The sequence below is a fragment of the Amaranthus tricolor genome, chromosome 7 (genome assembly GCF_026212465.1).
Source record: "Amaranthus tricolor cultivar Red isolate AtriRed21 chromosome 7, ASM2621246v1, whole genome shotgun sequence".
Taxonomy (NCBI): domain Eukaryota; kingdom Viridiplantae; phylum Streptophyta; class Magnoliopsida; order Caryophyllales; family Amaranthaceae; genus Amaranthus; species Amaranthus tricolor.
In genome coordinates this window covers 26,672,550-26,693,914 of record NC_080053.1, presented here as the reverse complement: position 1 = coordinate 26,693,914, position 21,365 = coordinate 26,672,550, and the positions used below count along the sequence as shown (strand labels likewise).

Sequence of the window (21,365 nt, the reverse complement as noted above, 5' to 3'; positions counted from 1 at the left end):
ATGTTTATTCCTAATTACTGACCTGCAAAGAAGTTTTGAAAATTGTTATAAATAATAGATCGATTTATATTTAGCAAATATACTTAATAGGTGGGTTTATTTAAAAATAAAGGGGAAATTGTTAAAAAATAAATAAACTTTTGCTCAATCTGCTGAAAATAAACTCAGCTATTGTTTATTTTTTAAATAAACCCACATATTCGGTATAATTGCTGAAAATAAACTCAACTATTATTTATTCCTTATTCATGACTTACAAGGAAGCTTTGAAAATGTTTATAAATAATAGGTGAGTTTATTTTAGTAAATATACTAATTGATGTGTTTATTTAAAAATAAATAATAGGTGGGTTTATTTTCAGCAGATCAAGCAAATATTGACTTATTATTATTAACAATTTACCCTTTAAAATGGGTCTATTTTCAAGGGATCAAGCAAACATTAATTTATTATTAACAATTTACCCTACATATAGACTTCTTGTTTATAATCATTTCATTGAGAAACGATCTCTTATAAAAATATCTTAATCATTTCATTAAAAAACGATCTCTTATAAAAATATCTCAAAATTTAAGATATGTTGGGTCGGATTTGGGAAAATAATAGTAGTGGCTTAATGACCTGTTCTCTCTAACCCCACAATGCCTTTTTTCCTTCTTAATGGTATACAATACTCCCTCGTATTTGTCCCATTTAGGTTTTTTAACTTGTCGAGGTAATATTTTAACTCTTAATATCTCAAATTATTTTTAATTAAAAATTATAAAAAGTTGATATTAATAATCCTTGTATTGAGACGAATCAAACAAGATCCCACATGACTATGTTTTAACTTATAGATTCAGAGTAAAATACAAATTAAGAGTGATAAGTGAATAGTGCTAAAAAAAACGGGACAATTAGACTGAATAAGAGGTAATATTACAATTTGCCATATGAGCATGGGACCAAAAATAATATTTATAAGTCCCTTTAACGTATGATTAACCTTAGATTAAGTTTGGATCGAACACATCAAAATATAATTCTCTTATATTCTATTTAAATGAATGATATGCAAATGGATAATATGTAAAATTGGTTATTAAATAGATTTAAAAACAAACAAATTAGGACAATTATACATTCATACTAACCTAAATATGTTGCTTTAGATAAACTATCAATAATTAAAATCGATATAGAATATATAATAATAGACCAATTCAAACCTAAAAGTCTACTCAGTGAATCATCTTCTCAAATGTGATTTCTAAACTACGTAATAAATAAAAATTAAACATTGGAAAACAATAAAATAAAGCTAGAAATAAGATAAATAATGAAATAAATAAATAAATAAATAAATGACTTTTTTTTCAATAAAAGAGTAGATGGGAACTTTGGGGGTGTTATAAAGGATTACAAGTTTAGGTCGACACTTTAATTATTTTATAAGAAAAATTTGGTATATACTTTATTACTATTTAATCTCTTTATGTTAATTATTTTCTTCATTTGCAAATAGGACAGAAAATAAAGAATTGTATAGCGAGTTAAAGTGATGAAATTATTTAAAAATAAAAGATATAATACAGAAAATAACAGTGATAATATCATGAATATAATATTGAGCACATAATTAAAGAGGAAAATTATAAATAATGGACTTATCACTTATCAGTACACCATCGAAGAATGATGACCCTTATAAATGTAGAGGTAATAGAGGAATCATGGACGAGGGAGGTGACTTTGGTGGTTATGGCGTGTGTAGTAGTACAAATTCATACTGTTAAGGAAAATTATCGTTTATTTTGTGTGACTTTTATATTTTCTCATTTTTTACGTGCGAATTGGAATATATGTTTTAATACTCGTCACTCCACTTTTAGTTATGTAACATTTTAAAAATTAATATTTTAAAATTATAAAATTTAAAATAAATATTAAGAATAGAAGTTATTTGGACAAAATCTACTAGTAACTTGAGAATTGGTATTAGTCCCAAGACACCCAACATAATGAATAGGGATATTATCAATGGTACCCCTGTATTATAACAAAATAATAATGGTACCTCAGTGTATTTCAATGGTACCCCCAAGTATATGCTAATTACAACCGTGACACTATTAATGATTTTTCCGTTAAATGTCCGTTAAATTTTGAATTTAATCTAACTATGGTTAGTTTCTTCTTTTTCCCTTTTCCCTTTCCTCTTCCTGCTCTCCATTCATGGTTGCTTCATCTCACGATGTAACCGAAGATCTTGTGAGCAGAAATTGACTTGATGATGGCTTATTTAGATTGTAAATTGTGTTAGGAATTTGTATAATATACACTCTTGTGTGATGGCTTTGGGTTTTTCTAATTTGAAGAAATTCTTCTATCAAGTTTGACTAATTTTATTACCTTTTGTTGTTGTTTAATTTTGAAGAACCATGATGCATTTCGTTTGTCAGGTTTGAAGAATTTGTTCTTCAATTTATTTGGGTTTTTTTAATTTTGAAGAATTTCTTGTTAAATTTATTTTGGTGTAATCAAGTGGTTTTTGTTGGTATTGTACGTCTTGTAGCTCTGTTTTTCCAGTGGAACTGTTATGGAAGCATAGAAAATTGGCACTCCAAGAAGAAATAGTAAGTCATGGTGGCTTGGTTTAGTCAGTTCTACTTCTATTCGATTATTTAGCCACCATTTCGTGAAATGCTATTGAATCCAATCGCCTGTAAGAAATTATTATTTGAAGCCAACATTTTATATTCTGTTTTATCTAGATTTTTATACTTGTCCAAAACGATGAATGAATCGGGATAGTATGTCTCTACCGTCTTGTTCGAATTGTTCAGTTGGTCCATATTCCAATGTGGCGATTTGTTACCGTAACCACATGTTGATTTGATTATGTATTCTGATCCAACGCATTCATGATTTAGGAACCTGAAGCAACCATGGAAGGAGAGCAGGAAGAGGAAAGGGAAAAGGAAAGAAGAAGAAACTAACCATGGTTAGGTTAAATTCAAAATTTAATGGACATTTAACGGAAAAATCATTAATAGTGTCACGGTTGTAATTAGCATATATTTGGGGTACCATTGAAATACATAAGGGTACCATTATTATTTTGCTATAGTACATGGGTACCATTGATAATATCACTAATGAATATTAATGAAGAAAAAAATTCAGTTCTATGGCTTCTACAAAATCACTATTCATCTTCTTCCTTAAACCCCTCTTTTCCCAAACCCTAATTCTCTCAAGGTTGAGCAAGAAATAGAAATAATAAATCAAAATGTGCTAATCCTCCCAAATCTCTTCTTAAATTCTTTATGGAAGTCGAAGGAAAACCAACAAATTTCGATTTACCCTTGCCTCTTTTGCATACGACTATGGCGACCAATCTTTGAAGGCTTTCGAACCTCAGCAACTACTTGATTCTTCGTTCTTTTCCGCGAGTGAACACATCAATAACATTACTTTGGGGATCTTCGTTTCCAACATTTTCCTGTGAAATCTAGTAATCAAAAGCACATTTTGGTATTTATCAATCATCGCTTCACCTCGGTTTGTTCTCAATTCCCTGTATATTCGATTAACTTTGGTAGATGAATTCTTGGCTGTTCAATTACTATATTCTCTGATTCTTTACTTTATTGGAAAATTTTACTCTTGGCTTATCCTTAATCCTTGTACATGTTGTACATCCAGATAAAGGACTCATCTTAACCTTCAACATTTACAATTTGATTACTATAATTGATAAGCATGATTCCTAATCCTTTGGCGTTTGACACACGTATATCAAGTTCGTTGTTGACAATTTCCTTGGTTACCATCTGACATTTGGTTTCTTCCACTCATATCTTTTTGAGACCTACTTAATTTGGGTCTATTTAGTTAGTTTCTTCAAGTTGTTAGTTAAGAACATGATATGAAGTAGTTCGATTAGTACCATTCATGCTCTATTAAAGGTGCATAAATCTTGTTGATTGATATTAGATTAAGGGATGTGGAGATTAAAGTTTTGTTAAGAAATATTTGTTATTGATAAATATAGGTTGATGTGATGATGAGAACCTAATTGTGGGATAATAATTTTAGTGAAGATTATTTTGATGATATAATTTTAAGTAGTTTAGTGTTTTTGGTTGTGTTAGTAGCTTTTCGAATATTTTGATGGGTTAAAATGTTTTTATTTGTTAATTGGATGGTTAAGGAAGCTTAAATGGTGTCGGTATATGTAAAATGATTATGATGATTAGAGATGTTAGAAGAATAGTTTTATAGGAAGAAGAAATACAAGATTATAGATGTGATATAAGTTTGGGTTCACTCTAATTTTTTGGAACACCTAGATGTCATGATATTGAATATTGGGACATTAGAATAAAATCTTGATATGATAAGCTAACTTTGGATTTCTTGGTATAGTTAAAAGCAATTTAATGATGATAAAAGTTGAAATGTTAGAATAGAGTCTTGGTTAATCTACAGTCATAGAAAATGTAATAAGTTATACGTTAGTATAATAGTATCGAACGCCCTTCCGTGATGTTGTGATTTTATTATGCTTCAGGAGACAATATCATCGAGGAACCTTTCTGGTTGATAGCTGTGCATCGGGCGCGAGTCCTTGAAGCGACATTGTCGGTGAGTAGTAGCAGTCTCTTAATGGGTCTTGCAAGACTACAGTTTTGAAAATTGTTTTATTAAAGTTGTGAATTTTATATTGTTGAGACAAATTTATTATGAATGATTATGCAATGGATCAGGTTCACGAGTTGGTCATTGACGGAGAAGAGGGAAAATGTCCCTTATTCCCTATTTTGAGGTGAAGTCATTAAAATATTGACTAGCCTCACCCGAGAGTGACATAGCCTTAGAGCTATGGATGTTCCTCTAAAATAGACTTCTAGTGCGCACAAAGATCTAGGAAATGATGTTGCTTTTAAGCCTTCTATTTGACTTATAATGATTGTTTTGTTTTGGATTACTTTTGCTCCTTCAGTTAAATCTGACCTCCTGTTGTTTCCATCTTTTAAATTGTCTACAGATCGGTACTGGCCGGAAACGAAGGGATATCAAGGGCAATTAGAGTATATTTGAGTGTTATTTCGGATTTGAGTATGTATAAAAGTCGTAGTTTGTATGTTGGGCTTTAGTATGTGTGTAGTAGATTTGGTTATGTAGACTATTTTAGACTTTTATAGTTGGTTGTACGAGTATTTTTGGACTTTGGCTTAGATGTTTGAACTTAAGATTAGTTGTTCAGTTATGTTTTAGATATCGTGACCTTTCGAGAGTTGTGATTTGAGTTTGAACGCTTTGGACAAGTTGACATGTCTTATAACGTTGTCAATTGTTTGAGATTTGAGTTCTTTGGGTTAGTAAACCCCATGATGACCTGCCTTACTTATTCCACCAGTAAGACAGGTTGTTACAGGTTACCGTGTTTTTTGGGTGTCAATTTGATAATGGTCTTTGTTGAAACAAACACTCCATGGTCAAATCCAGTGCTGAAGTTGAATATCAGCAAGTCGCTATTATGATTACTAAATCTTACTAAATTCAATTTACATCTTTATTTAAAATAACTACAACGTGGTGAAGTTTGTCTTCTTCATGTTCTATCAAGATATCAAATTGTCAATATCTTTAAAAAAAATTAGCGTACTTATTTGATGTTTCAAGGGATAGATTCAAGTTCAAAACTACAATAAAATACATAAATTATGTAAATATATTATAATACCATGATTTAGTTACAAGGCATTAGAGTTAACTCTATTATCACTTGTATATATACATTAACCTCAACAAAAATAAAAACACAAGTATATTCTTGTAATCCAATAAAATATTGCTTCCATAACCATACTTCAAACAGAATTTTATTCATAATTATAAATAACACATTATCATACTTATTATTATCATTCATAAAAGTAGTAGGGGCATTAAATGTTAGTCAAAATCAAGATCTTGATAGGTAACCAAAATAAAGTTCATGCACAACACGGTATTTTGAAAGAAATGGGATGGTTACTCATAATTGCTCCATGTTTACATTCCGAGTGTTTGCATGAATTTTGTCGAAGTCATAGTCAACAACCCGTTATGACATACAAGTTGAAGTTTAAGGGAAAGAAGATAGCGGTATATTATATTTGTATCTTTTTAAAGAGAAGATAAAGAAAAATACGCGTATTTTATTATTTATGATACTAAAATTAGATTAATTTTAATTTTTATAGTGTATATAAATTAACAATTAATTTTTATTTATAAATAAATTATTTCAAATCAAGTCAAGTCATTTTCAATTTCAATTAATTGGATCAATTATCAATAGAGCTACTCATAACTTAGTCATAATAACCGATAATTTACTCCACTGTTCACCTATAATATTAATGCATGAAATTGAAGACTTTTTCCAACTTTTTACCTCAATTTTTCCTACAACTATCTATATATTCCATTTAATTTAAAATTTTTTAATGAATTTATTTTAGGCAAAATTACCATGAATATCATAATAATATTTTGCTTATTTTTCTATAATAATATCAACTTTTGATTAACTATGAATAATATCACCTTATTCCTTAGCGATAGTTTCCTATAACATACCAAACATGTTAAAAATCAAATTATAGAAAATTTATGACAAAAAATTGGTAAATTAGCTAATAAACTAAAATTTGTATTATTCTAGAAAAGACTCCCTAAGTTGCTGTTATTCATGGGCTCATGGCTAATCAAAAGGTAATATTATTGTAAGGAAATTAACAAAAATTTGTATTATTCACGATAATTTTTTTTTTATTTTATTTTCTTTTTAGATATTGTATCCCGACCATTATTTATCTCGCCATTTTAACTTATTATACCTAATTTATTAATTAGTTTATGTTGCAAAATAGATAAAACAAAATAGAGAGTATTTGTTTAACAACTTCAAAAATTTGAAAATTCCAAATTTCCCAGATAATTGAAAATTTGATTCTTCAATCTTCATAATTGAATTTGGCAGTCAAATTCATACACCCACTCCTCCATTTTTAAATTCTCCAAATCCTTTCTAGAACAGCTAAGGCTGCTACCCCACCATTTTTGATCATACTTCAACCTCTCCCCCTTTTCTCTTTCCAATCTCTTTCGTCATGTTTTTCTTTCTAGAATTACTACTACTATTTTTCTTAATTAATTAGTATTACTTTTCAATTTCTGTTGATTTTTGATTATTGATTGTTGATTTTTGAAGGGGGCTTTTGTTATTGTTGTCGCCACCCATTACGACCTTCTTGATTCCTTCTCTTTTGTTCTACAATGCCATTGACCTCTGAATTTTCAATCAAATTAATGCATAAGAGACCTACGCGTTTCTACAATTGGGTTTCTCTTGATATATCTCCTTCTCCTTTACATGTAAGTTCTTTCTCCAATTACCCATTTTAGTTCTTTCATTCCATCAATTATATATTAGTAATTTACAGAAGAACAGCTTTGTATACTGAATTTAGTGTTAGATTCTAGCTTTGTATAGATTATACACTAGCCGAGTTTAGTTTAAGAGTATTCAACTGCCGTTAATTGTTTTTTTAAGGGTGATTTGTTGTGTTTCTTCAATTTTTGAGTAGAATTAGCTGCTGGGTAGTTCATGGATTCGAGTATAGTTGACTCTGTGTGGGTTTAGCGGAATTTGATCTTCAGATCATGACCTACAATTGACTGTTTTGATCCCATCTATTGAGACACCCAGTTTCTTTGATTTGTGCTGGTTTCTGCTGTAAACGATCTGTTAAGAACCCTTTCTGGGAATTCTCAAATCTGTTCCTGGAATGGATGTTGGGAAATCAATTGAGAATTCAGCTAAGAGTGACTCTATTTTGTATTCGGCCTCTAGGGGCCGTGGTTTGAGATCCCCCTCGCAGAGGGATTCCATCAAACCTGTTGAGAATTTGGTAAAGAGTGATTCTGTTTTGGTTTCGTCGTCTCGAAGGAGTGCTGGGTCGTACCATTCTGCTTCTAGTTTCGGAATAGACTCGAATTCAGTTGTTGAACAATCAGCAAGAAATGATGCTTACTTGCATTCCTCATCTCGAGGAAGCTTGTCGTCTTACCAATGGAGGTCGGCTGGAAATTCTGTGAGGGAGGTGAATTTTGGTGATTTGGACCCAAAACCTATTAGACATGGGTCAAGGTCAGGTGAATCCGAAGGGTTAGGCTTATCTCAGAAGGAGATAAACGAGGAAGATGCAAGGTTTGTTTATATTAATGATCCAGCAAGGACAAATGAGAGATTTGAATTTGCTGGAAATTCGATTCGTACTTCCAAGTATTCAGTTATCACCTTCTTGCCAAGGAATCTGTTTGAGCAGTTTCATCGGGTAGCGTATATATACTTCCTTATTATAGCTATCCTCAATCAGTTGCCCCAGCTTGCAGTTTTTGGGCGGGGTGCTTCTGTATTGCCTTTAGCTTTTGTATTGATTGTTTCAGCTATTAAGGATGCATTTGAGGACTTTAGGAGGCATCGATCGGACAGAGTTGAGAACAATCGGCTTGCTAAAGTATTAGTTGATGGTAATTTTGAGCTTAAGAAATGGAAGCATATTGAAGTTGGGGAAGTCATGAAGATTTCTTCGAATGAGACTCTTCCTTGTGACATAGTGTTGTTGTCCACAAGTGATCCTACTGGGGTTGCTTATGTGCAGACTATTAATCTGGATGGGGAGTCAAATTTGAAAACAAGATATGCCAAGCAGGAAACACAATCGAAAAATCCTGAAAAAGAGAACATTGGTGGATTAATCAAGTGTGAAAAGCCTAATAGAAATGTATATGGATTCCATGGAACCATGGAGGTTGATGGGAAGAGAATGTCACTTGGGCCGTCTAATATCGTTCTCCGTGGATGTGAGCTCAAAAACACGGATTGGGCTATTGGGGTGGTGGTATATGCTGGCCGTGAAACTAAAGCCATGCTTAATAATGCAGGAGCTCCGTCAAAGAGAAGTCGACTTGAGACCCAAATGAATCAAGAGATCATTTTGCTCTCTTTGTTCCTTATTGCTTTATGCACCATAGTATCCACCCTTTTTGGTACTTGGCTGAAGCGTCACATGGATGAAGTGAATGAAACACCGTTTTACCGGAAAAAGGAATACCATAAAGGTGCTCCAAAAGATTATAACTACTATGGTATAGGCCTAGAAATATTCTTCACATTCCTCATGGCAGTTATAGTCTTTCAGATTATGATTCCTATTTCACTCTATATATCCATGGAGCTTGTTCGGGTTGGTCAGGCTTATTTCATGAATCGAGATGCCACTATGTATGATATTACTTCAAATGCTACATTTCAGTGCAGAGCCTTAAATATAAATGAGGACTTGGGGCAAATAAAGTATGTGTTCTCAGACAAAACTGGGACTCTGACTGAAAACAAGATGGAATTTAAATGTGCCAGCATTTGGGGGACGGATTACAGTGTTCCAACTTCTGATGAACTGGACGAACGGAATGCATACTTTATTGAAGGTATTCTATAATCTGTCTTCCATTGCATTACCTGTTTGTGGTGTTAGTTATACTTAATATTTCTTTTCTATGTTCCTTTCGATGTTTAGTTGACGACCAGGTTCTGACGCCAAAGGTGAAAGTGAAGGTTGATTCTACTCTGCAAAGGTTGGTGAAGAGTCGAAATGGCACTGATGTGGGAAGACGTGTATATGATTTCTTTCTTGCTCTGGCTGCGTGCAATACCATTGTACCTATAGTGTCAAATTCTTCTGATTCTTCTGTGAGGACCATCGATTACCAAGGAGAATCTCCTGATGAGCAGGCGTTGGTTTTTGCTGCGGCTGCTTATGGATTTATGCTTGTTGAAAGAACCTCTGGCCACATAGTTATTGATATTCAAGGAGAAAGACAAAGGTCAGACCTTGCTTTCTTTTCATGCCTTTTTATTTTTGTGCTGCTATGTCAAGCTTCCTTGTGGTTCCATTACCATGGGCCATTTCCATGTGCACACCTTATATATGTGAAGTTGGAGATGATGTTTGTTACCAAGGTTTAATCGGAAACGACCTCTTTGTTACCACTAACAAGGGTAAGGTTGCGTGCATTTGACTCTCCTAAACCCCACCCTAGGTGAGAGCCACTGGCATTGGAGAAATGAAATGTTATTGTTGTATGTCAAGCTTCTTTGTATATCGTTATTGTCAATGTGTAATTCATGTTTGAATTCTATTTTGCAGTTAATTATGATTGATTATCTTATATATTTCCATCTCTCAACATTAGAATTTTATTCTGGTGTTGGCTTATGGAAATGTTGAAATTATGCTGAATGTCATCATTTGCGTCTGTTGCAGCTTGTTAGTCTTTTTTACCCTGTTGCATTACTTTTTTGATGGTTCTTTACTGGGACTGACCTTCAATATTGTTTGGATGACTAGTTAATCGGTGAGGATAAGACATATAGAGAACAATGTGCTAGCAGTTAAAGAGTTCTCTGTCACTTGTTTTAGAATGAGGAGCTTTTTTTCCTGTCGCATTTTGCATTTCATAAGCTCGTATCTAATATTTTACGTCTCTGAATTTCGTTTGTTGGTCTGAGCAGGTTTGATGTTTTGGGTCTTCATGAATTTGATAGTGACCGAAAGAGGATGTCTGTTATACTGGGTTGTCCGGATCACACTGTGAAAGTCTTTGTAAAAGGTGCTGATACAACTATGTTTAGTGTGATTGACAAATCCTTGAATATGGATGTAATTCAAGCAACAGAAGCCCATCTTCATTCGTACTCCACACTGGGTTTGAGGACTCTTGTGGTAGGAATGAGGGAGCTTGACCAAGCAGAATTTGAGCGGTGGCAGCATTCCTATGAGGCTGCAAGCACTGCTTTAATCGGAAGAGCAGCTCAACTTCGTAAGGTTGCCAGCCACATAGAAAAGGATCTGACTATACTAGGTGCCTCTGCAATTGAAGATAGATTGCAGCCAGGTGTGCCCGAAGCGATTGAATCTTTAAGAAATGCGGGGATAAAAGTTTGGGTCTTGACTGGTGACAAGCAAGAAACAGCTATATCAATTGGCTATTCGTCAAAGCTTCTCACGGGTGGAATGAAACAGATCATTATTAATAGAAACTCTAAGGACTCATGTAGGAGGAGTTTGCGTGAGGCAATCGAAACATCAAATACTTCTGGGCCAACTCAACTTGCCTTAATTATTGACGGTAGCAGTCTTGTATATATTCTGGACTCTGAACTAGAGGAAGAGGTAAGATAATAATTATACTCTATCGTTTTTGCAAGTCGTCCCAATAACATCATTAATATACGATCATGATGTCAGTAAAATGAACTCCCTCTATATGTTCCGTTTTTTATTGTGGTTTTTATGTGTTGCAGCTCTTCATGTTAGCCAGTAAATGTGATGTCGTGTTGTGCTGCCGGGTGGCTCCTTTGCAAAAGGCAGGAATCGTCGCCCTCATAAAACAGAGAACTGATGACATGACCCTTGCCATTGGGGATGGTACGAATGTCTTGCTTTCTTTTCTTCTCTTTACCATCCTTGCCTTTTTATGCCAGTTGCATACACTTGGTTTTTGTTTCTAATATTTTTTTTTCTTTTGTTAAAACTTCAGGTGCCAATGATGTTTCCATGATTCAAATGGCTGATGTTGGAATAGGCATAAGTGGACAAGAAGGTCGACAAGCTGTCATGGCTTCAGATTTTTCAATGGGACAATTTCGATTTCTGGTGACACTGCTGTTGGTTCACGGGCACTGGAATTACCAAAGAATGGCATATATGATATTATACAATTTCTACCGAAATGCAATTTTTGTTGTTCTCATGTTTTGGTATGTCTTATTCTGAATCTGAAGAATTACTAAATACTGTCGAAATTAGTAATGGCATTATAATACGATCTAAACACAAAACCCCTTCCATGTTTTTCCTTCTCGTACAGGTACACACTTTTTAATGGGTTTACTTTGACCACCGCTATCACGGAATGGAGCAGTGTCATGTACTCCGTTCTGTATAGTTCTGTGCCTACTGTTGTTGTTGCAATTCTTGACAAGGACTTGGGTCGAAGAACTCTTCTCAGGTTTCCGAGGCTCTACGAAGCTGGACAAAGGGAAGAGTCCTACAACTCAAGGCTCTTTTGGCTGACAATGGCGGACACATTGTGGCAAAGTGGAGCTATCTTCTTTCTCCCTCTCTTTGCATATTGGAAATCTGACATCGACGCCTCTAGCCTTGGGGACATCTGGACTATCGCAGTTGTAATTAGTGTCAACTTGCACTTGGCTATGGATGTAATAAGATGGAATTGGATCATGCATGCAGCCATATGGGGATCTATAATTGCAACTTTCATTTGTGTCATCATCATTGATGTCATTCCCGTTCTTCCTGGCTATTGGTAATTTTTTCCTTCTAATTTTCATAGCCAACTCTCGGTTTTTACATTGCCTGCGTACATGCTACCTAACCATCTGTTTCTTATTTTGTATTCTTGAACTATTGGGCTGTATACTGTTGGCGGTTATTTAACCTCACGTAAAGTTTGTGTACTATATTCACAAGAATCGAGAGTTTCATATAATTTGTTTTGTTGACACTATTTACAAATGGAGCTAAAAAGTTATTGATAGAGTTTAGAACATATCTTGGGCTTCAACCATCAGTTTAAATTTTTTGTCGAGTTGATTCCCGGGACGAAAGTTTTCGTTACGGGTTTGAATCTCACCACCCTTTATTATTTCAAGTGGAATATTTAGCGTCATGTATGAGGACATGTGATGCAACCATATTTTTAGCCCAAATGCCTCTTGTGTGAAATGCGTGATAGAGTTTATAATATTTCACGTGGCTTCAACCTTCAGCTTAAACTATTGGTTGAGATGTTCCTTGGTAATTATATATGTAGTTGCTTGAGTAAGGTCGCGTTGTGTACATGGTGGGAGCCTTGTTTACGCACTGATTAGTGATATTGATTAGTTGTTTATAAGTACGATGGCTAATCACAAGTGTCACATGATTCGCTAATCGCCTCGCGAATCGAAAAAAGCGAATTATGATCGGTTTTAGACTATTTTTGAACCATTTTGAACGAATTACGAATCCAAAAGGCGAACTAACTAGCGAATTATGTTTCACTGATCACAATCTATATGCATTTTCTGTTTGGCATATTACAGCTTATAAGATTGTCACTAAACTCATCCCATTTTACAGGGCTATCTTCCACACAATGGGTCGCGGGTCTGCCTGGTTGTGCTTGATTATTGCCCCGGTTGCTAGCATAATTCCTCGTTTTATATTCAAAGTCTTTGGCCAACGCTTTTTTCCGGGTGATATCCAGATTGCAAGAGAAGCAGAGAAGTTGGGTACGCTATCAGATTGGGAACACAGTGAGATTCAAATGAACCAAACACATGTTGATCGACGGAGATGATTTATCGAGCTCAGAGATCACCGGTAGGCTTTTGTTTTCTTTTGTAAAAAGTTTTATACATAATAAGTAGGCAGTTTTTCATTCCTTCATAATTTAGAAAAAATCAATATTCTTTGCTATCCAAAGGATAGAGGTTAGCATGTAAGGCAACATAGAGGTTTTGTATTGTATATTCCTCTTTGTATCTATTCAAATTTTTTCCTTTTTTACACAATTGTACAAGAAACATTTTTTGTAATACAAATAGAAAAGAATAGAATTACATGACTTTTGAACGAGATCTGTTAGCACTAATGCACCGGATCTTATCAAAATTAAACATGCTTGGGTGAGAAAAGGTATTTGTCCTTGTTTTGCAACCCTTTTAAAAAAAATTTCAGACTAAGACTTTAGCATTATTGTTGTATCTGTTAGCAAAAACTCGAAATGAGAATTTGGTGAGTGATGATGAATTTATTTTCATAATTGAATGAAAAAATGTGAAAGTATTGCTTTGGAATTGTAGTTCATGTAATAATTTTTTTTAAACCCTAGTTTACATGTGCAGGTGGTCCAAATATTGACTCTAAATTTCTTTTTTACAGTGTTTTTACTTTTGTTTTTAAAAATGAAACCTTTAAATTTATAATTAAAAAGTTATTTTTTTTTTCTTTTCTAACATCGAGTAGCTAATTTGAAAAGTATGCAATATGGTTTAATCCTATCAAATTTTGATTTTTTATCTAATGGAATCACAATGCATAAATTATTGTTTCCATATGGTTTTAGCTTTGTTTTTATTTAGGTTATGTGATTTTTCATAGTCCCTCCTCTTCGTTCTCATGAATTTGCACATTTTTCTTTTACTTTGTAATATTTCTATATTGTAATAATGTCAGCATTCCTTTCTTTAATTTTTTATCCATATTTTTATTTGCATTTCTCTCATTTTTAATTCTATCAAAACAATTTCGTTGTCCGTACCATTATCTTAATTATTGCGTTATTGTAAGCTGTTTCTTTTTTATGGTGCAACACATGTAGTACTTAGCAAGCAGGTACGAGCTTTTGCGTATGAAACGGGAGAATTTCAGTTTGGTGAAGATGAACTCGAACTCAAAAACTTGAAACTCGTGCTCAATACTTCAAACCCGAAGCTCGATCAAAGAGTGATAGTAGACTTGGGCTCAACTTAACTTAAGCTTGAGTCCTTGAATTCGATTCCAAAATAAATGCATTTTTTATGGGAAATTTTACTTGGACAAAAAGAAAATTTTCAAACAAATAATGAACAATATTGGTAATGAAGGGAGCACCATTACAGATCCAACCAAAATTATTAGAAGGGATTAATAATATGTGAAAGACTTTTAGCCTTATCAATAACAGAAAAATATACAACCTTCTCCCTTGGCGGCTGGCGCCACCCTTCCCCCGCTAGTCATCCGTATCCCTTGATCACGTACTAGCAAATCGAGCCTATTGTTGTTTACGAGCTGACTGAACTTCAGTAGCTACAAAGAAGTGTCATACATAGCATTTCAGCTAGTGAAGTAATGTACAGAAAGACAGCATCAGCTAGAGTCGGGATGAAATTTCTCGCTCATTGAGAGGTGAAGACAGGGGATAACGACCTATCACTTGGCGTGTCTCCGCCTCCTTGCCATGAATCTTGAAGCTGAGCCGCAAAGTGCAGATTCCATAGCACATCTTCGATGGATGGCCTTTCGTTAGGGTCGTTTGACAGCGATCTTACACAAAGCTCCATCAGTATCTTCACCGATTTGTCTGGACATTCCTTGTGGACGGCTGGATCTAGAATCTGTTTTCGCGCTATCTTGTCTGCTTTAATCCCAACTTCAAACTGCACACAGGTATAAAACACATTCATCTATAGCAGTTCTAGCAAATTATGATTATAGTAAAGAACATGATACAAGCAAGAGTGCTCACTAAATCTTTTATGACAGATACTTCATTATCTGTTGTAATTGCTCTGCCTGCTATTAGTTCTGAGAGGATCACTCCGAATGCATACGCATCGTTGTTTTCGACTAGCTTCATTCTACAAGATTGTTCAAACACTTTTGTCAAACGGAATGACAAACGAAAAATCATGACGTCCTTAGGCAGCGCAACAGAAAAGCTACAAAAATGGAATGATACTCGGTGACATCTAGGGGTGTTTGGCTATTGATTGTTGGTTATTGGTTGTTGGAGGATTTAATTGGCTTGTTTAGTTTGTTTGGCTAGTTGTTAGTTGTTAAATTAGATGTTTGGTAAACATTATTAAAGAAACAAACAATGGGCTAAAAAGTTATAAGCCAATGAAAAAGCTACAAATAGTAACTCTTTTCGTGGCTTAAAAGTCATAACCGAGCACATTTTTTGACTATTTGACCAGCAAAAAAGTCATTTGCCAAACGAAACCTTGGTTTTTTTGCTGGCAAAAAAGTGACGGCTTTAACTATAGTTCATGCTGCAAACTCGAAGAGACAAAGGGATATGGGAGTATCTTATAAATATCATAAGTGGTGCTATATTTTTATAAAAGCCACTTTATGTTACATATTTGGAAAAATTTTGAGCAATGATTGGGTGCTTTTTTGCAAATCATATACCATTATAAAAGCAATACACATACTATCTTTATTTGAGATGTGACTTGAGCTAGACTTTTGTACTTACTCTGCTTTACCATTTTCCTTGGATCCAGAGGATTGGAATGTATGAACCTTGAGGACACAAAATTCATGGTGTTAGTCTTAAATCTTTTTTTCCCACAAATGAAAAATACCATCATCTTGGTCATACCCAGTGTATCCCGCTCATAGAAAACTATAATCAGGGTCTGGAGAAGGAGGGAAGGAAGGCGGCAAACCATACCCATAAAAGAGGATGCAGCCAAAAAGTCCCTCGGCTCGAAAAAGATCCTCGGAAGAATCCTTAGAAAAAGATGTTACAATGAAAAATGAAACATATAAAAAAGATGGTGTATTGATGTGCTACCTTATCCTTGTTTTCAGCTAACAAAGGGAGATTGTAGCTGTTTAGTTTCACATGAAGGCTATGATCCAATAAAACATTGGTTGTCTTTATATTATTTGAATATAAACCAGGTATCATCCCTGTTTGAAGAAACTGGATTCCTTTTGCAACTTCCACTGCAACTGCGATCCTCTTCGACCAGGTAGGCTTTTGCTCTATTTATGCATACGAAATGAATCGAAAACATAAGGAAAAATCGCGAATAAGCAGTTTTAGCTTATTTTGATACAAATTGAGGGTTGAAACAACTTATTGTTACGAATAAGATGTTTTTTGAAGAAGCTGCTCATAGCAGTCGATTCAAAATCAGCTGCTCAAACCAACCAATAAAATCAGTTGGTCAAATCAGCCAATCTAATCTGCTACTAGCTACAAGCTATCAACTCTTTACCAAACACCCCAATAGCCCTTTTAGAATCCAATGCATATATTTAAAAAAATCATAATGACTCATACGTTATAATAATAGCCTGTAACGCTTGTTACTCCGTCATTTTATATCACATGTTACGTAATGAGGTTTTGTAGAACGATAAGCTCAAAATCGGTTTAAAAGTGGCAGTTATGTAACAATTGGAAATCGAATGAGTATGCAATATATCATGTAGTTAGAGGAGATCATTCTATGATAAAAACTTCTTCAACCATGTACTAAATTGGGAACACAGGGAAACTTAAATTGCCAATTTGATTCAATTTTATTGCCGTCCTGTATGGGTATCAGTTGCCGTCTTCTATCCCTCCCTAGACCCTGATAATAGTTCCTATAAGCGTAATATACAGTATGATGATGAAGATGATTCAATTTTTTGTACCTGTGATGAAGTTTCTTAGTGTGCCATTTGGGACAAACTCGAACACAAGAAATATTGTGCTTACAGTCGAGTCTTCTGGGTTATACTCGAAACAATGCCCAAGAGCACTGACCAAATTAGCATGCCTAAGCTTTGATAATAGCTCTATATCATGAGTGAAGGCTTGTATTCCACGCCGTTTTCTCACTTTCAAGCATCGAATGGCAACAACATTATCATTGGCAACTCTTCCCTTGTACACCTAGCAATCATTTACAGACATCTATCACTAACTTCATAGATTCATACAAATTTGTTCAATATGCAACATCGTTTGATGCCTAGATGGGGTTAAGGGATACATACCGGGCCATAAGAGCCTTCCCCGATCAGATTCGACTTATCAAAGTTAGCTGTCGCCTCCTTGATTTCGTCCAAGAGAAAGTTACGATATGCAGGAATACCAAGGGGTCCTAGTTTTGCCATTTGACAGATCTCTCCTAAAATAAGTGAACCAAAATATCAATATCTAGACACTGATTTATTAAATGAACAAATCAGGTTTTAATTTCATGGGCAAGTCAGAACTATCACAGCTTTTTTCTCATCAAGGACACAATCGCTGTGTTTGGCAAATGTCTTTCTGGTTGACTTTTGGTTTTTTTTTTGGTCTAACAGAAAAAAGTGCTTGGTAAATGCTTTTAAGCAAAAAAGCTTTTGGCTTTATAGAGCATTTTTTCTCAAATAAACGGCCATGGACTAATTTTAACCAAATATCTCCATTTTAAACGGCTTAAAGGCTGGTGTAATAGCTAATCTAGAGGTGTTCATTAGGTGTCTCAACCGATTTTGGGAAGATGTTTCGGGTCGATTTAAAATCGGGTTTTCTACTTGTATTCATTCTTACATAATTTTAATCTAATTTAGTCAGGGCCGGTCACAAGTTCGGGTAAATATCGAATAGTTGAATCTGTTTTGAACACCAGCACACAGTTTCAACCAACAACTCCAGCCAACACTCATTTGCCAAAAACACACAATAAAAGAAGAAAATTAGCATTCAACATAACAAAGAATTCACTTACTTGCATCCAAAAGCATCTTTGCAGGGTACGTCATTGTAGCCTTTTCTAATATAACTCTTGTCTGAGGTTTCTTAAAACCATGCTTAGAAAACACAAACCCAACACCCAAAACCATAAGACCAGCCAAAGAAGTTGCTCCTACAATGCTCATAGCTACCACAACCCTAGAACCTGATCCAATTCCTTTCCTTGTATGTGGTGATATCTTCACAGCTAGAGCTTCATTATGACAAAACAAATATGGGTTTTGCCTTTGAATCCCATTTGTGAAACAATTCCCTCTATAATGGACTATATGACTCTTATTACCCAATCTCAAACAAGAAGGCAAATCCCCTGTTAAGTAATTGAATGATAAATCCACAAATTTAAGGTCTACCCCACAACTCATATTCTCAAGAAGCATGCCATGGAATTTGTTCTCAGCAATATTGAGATAGCTAATCAATGGCAATGAAAGTAAGGAAGGCATGAATGGTTCAATAAACCCATTTGAAGAAACATCTAGTTTCTTTAATTGGTAAAATGAGCTCAAATTATTTGTCATTCCATACCTGAACATGTTCTTTCTAAGTACTAAGGTGACTATTTTGTTATGTAAAGATGGGAACTTTGGCCCTAAAGAATTGTTACCCAAATCAAGAACTTGCAAGTTAGTTAAGTTTGTAAGATCAGGAACTTCACCATTGAATTTATTCATTGAAAGTTGAAGAACCCTAAGGTTTCCTAACCTTGATAATGAAGTGGGTAATGACCCATTTAGGGAATTGTTCTTTAAACTAAGGACAGTTAAACCAGAAAGTGCACTTATCCATAAGGGTATTTCTCCTGTGAACTCATTATGATCAAATACAATAGTTTGAAGATTTGTTAACCCCAACATTTGTATAGGAATTGTTCCATTCAAGTGATTTGAACTAAGATTCAACATTTCAAGAGAAGTTAGGTTACCTATAGTTTGAGGGAGTGGACCCCACAAACCTAATGACACCAAAGATAAGACCTTTAACCCTGGTAATGCAGCAAAAGCAGCAAAGAGAGCTTCCATGGAAACATTACTTGAAATTGGAGCAAACCTCATAAGACCTTCAGTATGGATTTGAGTAATGTTTTCTTCATAACAAACAATGGTTAGATAAGGGTTTGGTTCAATGCTACAAACATCAATGATTGGGTCTAAACTAGTTAGGCTTAATGGGTAGTTTAGAATCTTCTGAATAGTGTAAAATGCTTGTAATTGTGATTGTGGCAACTGATTTGAATAATGGGTTTTGAACAAAAGTATGAAAAGGAGAAGCAAAAATGGAGATGAGAAAGGTTTTGCCATTGAAGCTACCATGAAAAGATGGCAAGTTCCAAGAGTTTTGGGTGATTTTGAGGTAATTTTAGGCAGGAATTTGTGGGGAGTAAATAGATTAGATTAAATTAGAGTGAATTAGCGAAGAAATAGTACAAGATTGGAATAATCTGAGCTCTTGAAGGTAGAGTTTGGTGTTTTTTCAAAGGATCATTGAAGAAAACAAGAGTAATAAATAATGTAAGGGAAGAAGACAAATGCAGTAACGTAAAGAAAGTAGAAAGGAGCTAAAACATCTGTTGAATCAGTGTCAGAAAAATTGGAACTTTTACTGCTATATTGGAATGGAATCCTGTGAATCCAACACTACCACTTGCTGAATGTGGCAGCGGAGGGAAATTTGGTGAAACACAAACAAACACTCTTCCCTCAGTAAACGGCTGTTTATTTGGGTTATTGGATCGATTTCGGGTCAGGTTTTGGTTTGGTTTAAAATCGGGTTTTATATTCATATTGGTTTTTAGATAATTATAAATCTAACTTTAAGTTGGATAAATATCGGGTCAAAAGTTCTGTTTTGAACACGGTTTTTTAAATGTTTGTCAAAATAGTTTATGTGTCGATTGTAACTTTTTTGTCATAAATTAGAAATTAAGTGATTAACCCATCTAATATTAGGATTTGATAAATTAGTTTGTTGAAACTAATCGTTATCATGAAACAACTAAGTTACGACTAAGTGCAAATTTCATCGTGTTTGAAATCATTTGATCAAATTAACTGGTCAAACTACTTCACTCAACTACTTCTATTATCTATTGGAGGCCCCGTGCAAAACTTCTATGTTGTGCCTTATTTATAGTAAATATATTTATTTTATTAATAAACTTAACATATTTCTTTTTTTGATTAACTTTTTCATATATGATAGAAAACCGGGCTCTGTACGGTTGATCACCTCGCACATCCTCAGAGACCTCTCCGCTACTATACAGTTAAAAATAGTCTGATCTAATTTAATTTGGTTTGATTTGATTAATTGTTTAGATCATTGTCAACAAAAGGATGGAGTCATTGTCACCTTTCTATCTTGTTTCTTTGTTTTGTTTGGCGGCAATGACATTTCAGTTGGATAGTTCACGGGGTAAATAAGGCACAGTTTCCAAGCTAAACTTATGGAATAGAATTTGGTTCATGTGATTTGTCAATGTCATATTAAGACACATTTGAACATTTGAACCAAATTATCGTTAATACTCTCTTTACCTTAGGATTGTATGATTAAAATATATAATAAATTTATTTATATGGTGTAAATTTTAAGAAATAAAAAGAATATTACTCAAATGATTAATCATTGATTTATTTCTTTTGGATGTGAAAAATTACTTTTTCTCTTGTATATTTCCATCGCTTGATAATGAAAAATTCAAAAATGATAAAAGTATTAAGAAAATAGTGAGAACAATCAAATTGTATAAGAATATAGAACATTACTAAAAAGAAATGTCAAAAAAAATCATCACTTAAATAATTTCATTTTTATCTTTCCAACACTTTCATCACCTTATAAAAAATTGTACTTGAACGATAGTTTTAAGGAAAAATTACTAGGAAAAATACAATTTTTTGCTTATTTTCTTGTAATAATATTAACTTTTGATTAACCATGAATAATACCAACTTAAAAG

At 33.9% G+C, this 21,365-nt stretch overlaps 2 protein-coding genes and 1 long non-coding RNA gene across 3 annotated transcripts; 2 read left to right on the top strand and 1 right to left on the bottom strand.

Annotated features, from left to right (window-relative positions):
• Positions 1-3,163: 3,163 nt before the first annotated feature.
• LOC130817288 (uncharacterized) lies at positions 3,164-5,739 on the top strand. The gene is made up of 3 exons (XR_009043761.1): positions 3,164-3,550; positions 4,563-4,636; positions 5,040-5,739. It is a non-coding gene; the product is annotated as an uncharacterized LOC130817288 (long non-coding RNA).
• A 1,242-nt stretch (positions 5,740-6,981) lies between these two features.
• Positions 6,982-13,749, top strand: LOC130817287 (phospholipid-transporting ATPase 1). Its single transcript, XM_057682910.1, has 7 exons — positions 6,982-9,535; positions 9,625-9,931; positions 10,620-11,280; positions 11,412-11,535; positions 11,648-11,867; positions 11,978-12,436; positions 13,252-13,749. Exons 1-7 carry the CDS (start codon positions 7,831-7,833, stop codon positions 13,469-13,471), a joined length of 3,696 nt encoding a protein of 1,231 aa, XP_057538893.1. The 5' UTR covers positions 6,982-7,830; the 3' UTR covers positions 13,472-13,749.
• A 998-nt stretch (positions 13,750-14,747) lies between these two features.
• LOC130817286 (probable inactive leucine-rich repeat receptor-like protein kinase At3g03770) lies at positions 14,748-20,205 on the bottom strand. Its single transcript, XM_057682909.1, has 7 exons — positions 18,378-20,205; positions 17,659-17,792; positions 17,314-17,554; positions 16,460-16,653; positions 16,139-16,185; positions 15,404-15,515; positions 14,748-15,314 (listed from the first exon to the last, which is right to left on the bottom strand). The coding sequence occupies exons 1-7, from the start codon at positions 19,714-19,716 to the stop codon at positions 15,054-15,056; spliced, it is 2,328 nt and encodes a 775-aa protein (XP_057538892.1). The 5' UTR covers positions 19,717-20,205; the 3' UTR covers positions 14,748-15,053.
• Between the last annotated feature and the right edge of the window lie 1,160 nt (positions 20,206-21,365).

Bases quoted from the DNA above. Each gene is read 5' to 3' on its own strand.
- LOC130817287 (XM_057682910.1), top strand. From the start codon at position 7,831: ATGGATGTTGGGAAATCAATTGAGAATTCAGCTAAGAGTGACTCTATT. The intron at 11,281-11,411 runs GTAAGATAATAA...TATGTGTTGCAG, and splicing joins ACTCTGAACTAGAGGAAGAG to CTCTTCATGTTAGCCAGTAA. The intron at 11,536-11,647 runs GTACGAATGTCT...TTAAAACTTCAG, and splicing joins GACCCTTGCCATTGGGGATG to GTGCCAATGATGTTTCCATG.
- LOC130817286 (XM_057682909.1), bottom strand. From the start codon at position 19,716: ATGGTAGCTTCAATGGCAAAACCTTTCTCATCTCCATTTTTGCTTCTC. The intron at 17,793-18,377 runs GTAAGTGAATTC...CACTTATTTTAG, and splicing joins AAAGATGCTTTTGGATGCAA to GAGAGATCTGTCAAATGGCA. The intron at 16,186-16,459 runs GTAGCACATCAA...TGTGTCCTCAAG, and splicing joins TAGCTGAAAACAAGGATAAG to GTTCATACATTCCAATCCTC.